General features: G+C 41.8%; 1 protein-coding gene and 1 long non-coding RNA gene across 2 annotated transcripts; both read left to right on the top strand.

Annotated features, from left to right (window-relative positions):
• Nucleotides 1-5,909: 5,909 nt before the first annotated feature.
• LOC124276523 lies at nt 5,910-7,469 on the top strand. The gene is made up of 3 exons (XR_006898553.1): nt 5,910-5,968; nt 6,719-6,798; nt 7,407-7,469. It is a non-coding gene; the product is annotated as an uncharacterized LOC124276523 (long non-coding RNA).
• Nucleotides 7,467-8,800, top strand: LOC124276522. Its single transcript, XM_046712152.1, has 2 exons — nt 7,467-7,874; nt 8,007-8,800. Exons 1-2 carry the CDS (start codon nt 7,496-7,498, stop codon nt 8,066-8,068), a joined length of 441 nt encoding a protein of 146 aa, XP_046568108.1. The 5' UTR covers nt 7,467-7,495; the 3' UTR covers nt 8,069-8,800.

Here is an 8,800-nt window from a genome sequence, read left to right on the forward strand (position 1 = left end):
GAGTCCATCTGATCTGTAGACCTAAAGCTGAAGTTATAGCAAACGTCATTAAATACGACGTGGGATTTTAAAACAATTCACTCGCTACCATAGTCCGTTTATAGCTGTGCATTCGTAGCGATATTCCGAGGCGTGTAAATAGTAAGCTGGACCAGACAAGCCTGTGATTGATATTTTGAGACACGGTACACGCATTACACCTCGCAAGCAGGTCCTTAAACTGTACTTCCTCTACTTCACGACCGAGCGTCCATTTTCGCGCAAGCCGCTGACCCGTTTTTCTGTAATTGTGGCACAGTAGCAGCAGCTCACTACCTCACGAATCCAAAATTATTCAGTCATAACAAAGGTCTATTTGCAGGAAACTGTATCACCAATATATCACTCTATGAGGGACCCGGTTTCCATTGTTCTAGAAACGACTTCTGACCGGGGTCGATTAGAGGCAGGAGTGTATTCAAAACAGACACCTCGAGAGGAGAGTTTTGAGTAACTTTCCTTCTTTCGTAGACACCATGTTTTATGGTCTAAATTCGTTGTTTTATATTTTTCAAGATACATTTTAAATAGATTGAATTGTAATATTTTGAATAATTTATTAATTTTAAGAGTGTCATAACAACTGAACTATTTATTATTATAGATATCATTAAGTTATAGAAAATGTCCTTCTTCATTTCCTGAAACTGTGGAAATCTAGACTTGCCGCGTCCTCTAGACTTGCGTGGGCTTTCTTGGATATATTTGTTTCAGGGTCTGTATGACAGACTATTATCTCAGCAACTCTGCCTGGTACAAGTTCACTTAGGTAATCTGGTCCCATGCTGTTTTTCATTTAGAAAATGTCATTAGTTTGAAGTGATTCTTTAAGGGATTTAACATTAGTGACTGGTACCTTTTGTGTGCGACCTTTTGTGTGTCATTATTGATACAAATGGCTGCTGTGATATTTTAATCTGTGATGACATATGTTCACATGTCATCGGCAAATAAACAGATATTACTGTCTATACCTTAAATGATATCAATGTATATAGCAGTGGTCCTATGACCGATCCAGGGCTATAACCGTTTATGACATTTTGCGTCCTAGATTTTTTCAGAATGTTAATCAAGTGTTTGACAGTGAGTGACACTAATTATGCATGTTGTGAATGGAAGTCTGTGTAGATTTTAATCTAAGCCATAAAGATAATCACAAAAATTTAATATATGTCCATTACCCAATATTCCAGATCTCTGAAAAAATATTGCAATACGTATAGTTTGAAAAGCGTAAGCCGGTAATACCGTGCAGTCTTACTAGGGGTGGTGATGATGATAAGGGTCTGTGTGTGTCTGTGTCTGGGGGTTGGGGCGGGCTGTGTGTTGGTCACCCATTTTGAAGGGGGATGACACGCATGGGAGGGGTCTCTTACTTTGTACATAATGTTCACATTGTATCTGCTTCTGCTTCGTTCGAGGAACCTTAAATGTTGCCCAGTACAGGGATCAGGTTTTGCAACATATCCTGCTTCCATTTACAAGGAGACATGGCGCTAGACTGACGTTCCAACAAGACAACGCTAGACCGCATACGGCAATTCTTACTCAGAATTTTCTACGAAATGCCGGTATTCAAGTTCTGGATTGGCCGTCGCGCAGCCCCGACCTCAGTCTTACCGAATGCATCTGAGATTAGCTGGGTCGACGTGTTCGTCAACAAGTCAATCCACCACAGACGTTGCAACATCTTCAACGTCATCTTTTCCTGGCAATGGCGGCGTCTTCCTAGGGGTGTGTTTACTAACGTTCTAAGATCCATGGGGAGACGTTGTGTGGCTGTAAGAGACGCTAGAGAAGGCTACAATCCTTACTCAAGGCCTCAATCATTCTCTTCCCAAAAAGGTTACTCCTGTCATATCTTCCTACGTAACCTCTGTTCTAATACGGCCCTTTCATGGTGTGAGCGTTCAAGACTCGTGATTGGAGGCAATCAGATTTAGTTGTGCAATCAGCGACGTTGTTTCAAAAGTGATCATTCGCAAGGCCTCGGTAATTTCCGTATGCTTCGAGAAAACTAAACTTCTTCCCCTGCGCGATGCGCAAACGTTTTTTCTAGACAGAACTGTTATGGCGGATCAGTGGCGTCTCCATCGCCCTCGTTGACAACGGACAAGCTAACCATTAAACGTCTTGTGTGTAACATCAACACAAGTCCCCTGCAGATGGGGGGTATTTGTGGCCCCACATTTGCTTGTGTTAGTCAAGTTGAATCTAAGTCGATGTAACACGTGTTCTGATTGGATAGAAAGAAGGGAGATAATTCGTGTTGCGATCTTTTGCCGCTAGGGGATTTTACGAGCACCGGGAAATATGGCCGTATTAGAACAGAGGTTCGTAGGAAGATATGACAAGTAACCTCTGTGGGAAGAGAATGGGCCTCAATGTGAACTTCATTTCGGAGAGAGTACCTTGTCATCATGAACGTTATCGTTGTTAAAGGGTTTCGGCGAGAATTCTTTTCCCTTTGATCTCAAGATGTTCTGTGCACAGCATACAACTAAAATTATTGACTTAAACCTAGCATTAATAACTTAGTCAAAAAATTCCCGAGTGTCAAGTTTCAGTTTGGCTCAGTATACCAAAATAGCAAACATCGTATTTTACACTTCCTGGAAAATCTGTCACGTGTTTGATCCAACTTGACCTGTGATAATCAGCTTAAACGTCGCAGCTGTGTTATCAAATGTGTTCTCAGTGACAAAGATCGTGGTATATAAAACTCAAAGTCAAGCCATTTCCCCTATACGCTAAACTATCAGAAGTGTTCAGAAAGACTTTGCCCGGAAATACAATCGTGACACAATGTGATTTTAGAAACGTTTAACTGTCCGGTTCAAGGGAGACAGGAGGCGGTGTGGTAGCTAGTGGTTGAAGAGTTCGCTCGTCACGCTGAAGACCCGGGTTCGATTCCCCACATGGGTACAGAGTGTGAAGCTTATTTCTGGTGTCCATCGCCTTGATATTGCTGGAATATTGCTAAAAGCGACGTAAGACTAAACACATTCACTCAAGGCGGACAGACCACATACCAAAACACATTTGATAGAGGCCATATTATATGAAACTCTAATGCATGAAATGCATGCACAAATGTTCGTCATAGAATTTCAAAAAGGAGGAGGGAAGTGAAGGAAAGTTCCATTTGTATTTCTCACTAAACGAGAGTCTACTTAAAATAACACGATTTGTGACACAGTAAAGTAGTATTTACTGTTCTGCACAATCATGTCGATAGATTTGATGGCATATGTGACGTTTGAACAATGTATAAAGAAGATAGTACAGACAAGGAGTTGACAGCAATTAAGACTGTACGTGATAAACTGTATATCATGTCCAGGTGAGGTGGTCCCCAAACCAATGGGGACATGCGTCCTTCGACCTTAATTATGGATCAGTGGAAATATCCCACCACTGGATAGTCTACTGGGAATGAGATATATAGCATGTATTTCACTCACTACCATGTCGAAAGTTCAGCAAATGAGAGATGTTCATTATTTATTTTTAAAATTTCTTTTCTAAAATGAGCGTCTAATCAGCTAATGTGGACACATAACAGCTTGAAATCGCTTTATAATGATAGTGTCTATGCGATGTGATTTGGTAATGTTGATAGTATTATGTCTTGTTACTATTGGTTTGTTGATAGTATTATGTCTTGTTACTATTGGTTTGTTGATAGTATTATGTCTTGTTACTATTGGTTTGTTGATAGTATTATGTCTTGTTACTATTGGTTTGTTGATAGTATTATGTCTTGTTACTATTGGTTTGTTGATAGTATTATGTCTTGTTACTATTGGTTTGTTGATATCATAATACGTCCTTTTGTTGATGTATTTTTGTTGAATGTTGGTATTGTCTTATTTCCCTTTTTGGTGGGTAAATTAGGTGGAATGAATTGTCCACTTGAACATTTTGTATTTAGCATCGGTATACATGTACGTTATTTCCCCTTTATAACAATTTGAATATTAAATGGTTACAATATTGCAACAAAAGTTGTGTTGGCAGTGTATGGCAAAACCAAAAACTGGACACCTACACCACGATAAGGTCCAGCACATCCCATTTCCGTTGACAAAATAGTTCTCCTAGAATGCATAACATTCCCATAATCAACTAAAAACAAAACAAAAACAAGTACAATTGGACCAGCTGTGCGGTTCACGGCTTTTTATTGTCATCATTCCCAACATGGCACAATACAAAATTCTCTATTTGCACGAACATAAACACACACACTGTGAAAAACCACCGACATTCGGCGGTTGCTTCACAATATGTAAGTATATTTTAGACGTACATTTGAAAACGGTCAAAGGTAGCTGAAGCCCGACACGTAAAACCAGAGATAAAAACTTTTTGAGAGAAAACTCTGGAACCGTGTTCCCACAACGTATGCAGCACTACCCCCTCTACTGGAGGGTTTACAGTAGCAGACACGAATAATACATTGTCACAAAATATATCAACAGTTAAACATACACATAATGCAGCCAACGAACATACACACATGAGTCTACTGGAGGGTTTACAGTAGCAGACACGAATAATACATTGTCACAAAATATATCAACAGTTAAACATACACATAATGCAGCCAACGAACATACACACATGAGCAGTATGTCGACTCCTTCCCATGAAACAGGACGTGGATGAGTGATGAACAATGAGAACACTGCATAACCAGCTATGTTGCTCGTACAAAATCCAGTTATCCTTTCCTGATATCCGTACACGTGGGACACATGGGTCACATACACAACAGAGCATATACATGTGTGTGCATGGCCGGAGATGGATACAGCTACAGATTCATTAAACTCCAGCTCCCAGAGTTGGGGAGTGCACACATCTTCATCCTGGATCCAGGCTTTGTCCTCCTTAAAGTGGACCGCTCCATGCCTGCGTCCTCCTTAAAGTGGACCGCTCCATGCCTGCGTCCTCCTTAAAGTGGACCGCTCCATGCCTGCGTCGTCCTTTGCAAGGAGCACCCAGCATCAATTTGGCGAGATGGTCACGGAGGAGGGAGGGGTCCAGCGCGCACATACAGACGTTCATGTGTCTGAAAAGTCATGGACAAGCATCATGAATTAAACTAGTCCGTTTGAGTCAGAAACGGACCGATGAATTGCAAATTTTATCATTGTACAAAATTGCTACATTTTATACCAGATTCACACATAGGAATTATCCAAAGGGACGACAATGGAAATCTTGTGTAAAGGTTAAAAGCCGTTTTTTACCTTTTCAATGAATTTCTGTTCCTTGGAAACTTCTTTTGTTTGTTTTTGGATGTTTGTTATTGAACACCGCACTCAGCAATATTCCAGCTATATATCACCTGTCTGTAAATAATCCAGTCTGGACCAGACAATCCACTGATCAAAAGAATGAGCATCGATCTACGTAATTGGGATACAATGACAAGTGTCAACCATGTCAGCGATCTTGACCACCCAATCCCGTTAGTCACCTCTTACGACAAGCATAGGTTCCAATTCTAAGACCAAATCTAACCCGGATCTTCACGGGTTCAAAAAGGCTGAACATAGTTTAAATACGCAGGAATAAGCGTAATTTTGATCAAAATCTACAATATACATGAAGGTCGACACTGGCATAGTATAAAACATTGATTGAAAGCGTGCCCTGCTAATAAAATTAAAATTAAATATCAGTCTCCTGGACGTATTTATAATGATTACGTGCCAATATGACGAAACAACTCTCCTACCCAGAGTTACACGCGACATGTTATGCCTACTCATCACTGCGCCAACATCACTTGAACGGGAAGTGACGTCATAGACGATCCTGCATAGTTACGTCTTCATTGTCAGCGCAATCCCGTTGGACGTTTTGTTGTTGCCGCTGTTGTTTAGAAGCTACTATCTCGACTGGTCGATACGAGGTAGGTGACAAGTTTTGATGTGTGTGTAAACCGTAACGTGAGCATAAGCTTTTCATTGTTTGGTTACGCACGTTCTTGAGAAAACAGTCTTGTATGATTAGGGTTACACTAGAACCAGGGAACTTATGTTAAAATAGTCAGCTATCCAAATAGCAGTCATATGATTTTTTGATCTCCTAAACTTAAATTAAATTTATGAACGAATCATTCTGCTATATGCTTTGATTATATATTATATGCATTATATGATTTCCCCCAAAACAAGATGTCTCACTTATGAGAAAGTAGCAAAAGTGTTAAAGTTGACTGGGGACCACAAGAGTGAGTGAGTGTGTGTAGTTTTACGCCGCCCTCAGCAATATTTCTACGATATGGCGGCGGTGTGTAAATAATGGAGTCTGGACCTGACAATCCAGTGATCATCGATCTACGCAACTGGGATACGATGACATGTGTCACCCAAGTCAGCGAGCCTGACCACCCGATCCGTTAGTTGCATTTTACTGAAGACCACAAGAATAAGAAGTTCTCTGTTTTCCCCGATCAGATGAGAAATATCGGCAGGTTAAACTTTGTCATAAACATAAAGTTGCAAGTTAACGCAGAAATGTATTAAAACAAATACGGTTCTTCGAACCCAACTGTGTTTCGGTTGATTGTGTATTGAAATAACAAGAGAGCGAACAGTGACAGAAACACAGTTTATTACTTTGTAAATAATAAAAGACTCTTTGTTTCATTTCTCCACAGCAGTGAAAACAAGATGATCTTTCTACACGGACTGGCTTTGGCCGTATATGAATTTCAGAGATACCTCAAATACCGCGATGGTAGGTATTTGTTACATACACGCTGTTGGTAAAGAATACATTTATTTTGTAAGGAATAAATCTATTTTTGTCTTGTTGATTGTTCAATACAGCTCAATAATGGCGTTCAGTGATCAACCTGATCCATTTAGCCTCTTACAGTGAGTGAGTGAGTGAGTATGGTTTTACTCCGCTTTTAACAATATCATAGCAATATCACGGTGGGACACACATTGTACCCTTGTGGGGAATCGAACCTGGGCCTTAGGCGTGACGAGCAAACGCTACAACCACTAGGCCCCTAGCCTCTTACAACAAATATTGGTTACTGGGAATACGGAGATGGATTTTGTATGCCAGCTGAGCATCTACTGTACTGTTTCCCGATACCACCAATATATGTAGTTGAATAGTCGCCCACAGAACAGTGTTATTGGTTGTTTCTGTGAGATACGTAAAATCCATATATTTTGCTGCATGATTCGTTTAAGAAAGAGACAAAAAGAAAGAAGCAATATATAGGATTATAGGATTATGGTTTAAATTCAAAAGGTATCTGGCAAGACTTTCAATCTGACTTTAACATTCTGAGTAAGTGGTCGCCTGACCTACAATCGTTCCCCCAACAGATCAAAGAGTAGAGATGCCGAAGCGGGAGGCAGATCGCCAAGCCGCCGAAGCGTTCGCCGCACAAGGGGAACTCCTGATTGCTGATGCAATGGAGGCTGAAAGATCAGCTGTGGCTGCTGCTGTAGAGAAGGCCGAGGCTGCTACTGCTGCAGCAGACGCCGGGTATGCCGCCTGGAAGGAGGCCCTGATTTTTGCAGCTCTGGAGGCCGAGAGAGTCTCTGCTTATTCCACGAAGAACGTTGGGACGCCTGCAGCCTTGGAAGTCCATAGATTAGAAGCATTAGCACTGGAGAAGGCCCATACGTACGCAGCACTGGAGGAGGCGAGAGCAGCTGCAGTTGCTGAAATGGAGAGGGGCCAGGCTGCAGCAGAGCGAAATGCTGAGTCGTCTGCAGCTGTTGCTGACCTGACCACAGATGACGACGCTGCAGCTGCTGTTGGAGCGTCCAAAGCCGACACAGTTCCAGGTAGAAAATATGAAATATGTATGGACTGAACAGACAATACACACCATAAATACCTAAACATAAATACATTGAGTACCGATGTCTGGGAACTTGGAAGAATGAAGTTGATTAACCTTCACCCTGTTGTTTCAGTCAAACAGGACAAGAACAGGAAGGGCATCTTCGGAGGCATGAAGTCTGGCTTCATGCTGTAAATGCTGTGTTCTGATTGGTCATCGGCAGTCTACCTCATCCTTTAAAGACCCACGAGCATGTCCTCCACTAACGACCTTGACTCTGATTGAAATCGTCACGTGCCATAAACTTTGTACTCTGTGTATTGAATTCTTCTGATCTAATTTTGAAGAGCTGCATAAATGTGAGGCTGATGGGTGAAGGGTTTTAAGACATTAACTTGTAATTGTAATTTCATGCAGATATTGATTTACATCAAAAATGTCATTTCGCATGTTCAGGACTGAATACAACTGACGACATATATGCGGACCAGCAGGAACACGGACATGTTGTGACGGGAGTGTGCGGGGGTGTTGGTTTAGACCGGACTAAAGCAGAGTGTTCTAGAGTTGTACGGAGTATGTGGCCACTTGTTGTCAAACAGAGGATCAACTCAGTGTCAGAGCGGATAGTGACAGTTGTCCTGACCAGTAGGAGTGTCAGAGTGGATGGTGACGGTTGTCCAGACAAGTAGCAGTGTCAGAGTGGATGGTGACGGTTGTCCTGACCGGTGGGAGCGTCAGAGTAGATGGTGACGGTTGTCCAGACAAGTAGCAGTGTCAGAGGGGATGAGTGAAGTTCTAGAGAGGTGTTGGCTGAGGTGTTTTGGAGGTAGTTGTTGCGGTGTTGGAGACATGGATGGGTGAGGTGCTTCAGAAGGGTCGGGTGGGTGAGGTGTTGGAGAGGGGTGGGTGAGGTGTTAAGGAAGT

Source organism: Haliotis rubra, unplaced genomic scaffold (genome assembly GCF_003918875.1).
Source record: "Haliotis rubra isolate DU_JTF1 unplaced genomic scaffold, ASM391887v1 Scf21, whole genome shotgun sequence".
Classification (NCBI taxonomy): Eukaryota; Metazoa; Mollusca; class Gastropoda; order Lepetellida; family Haliotidae; genus Haliotis; species Haliotis rubra.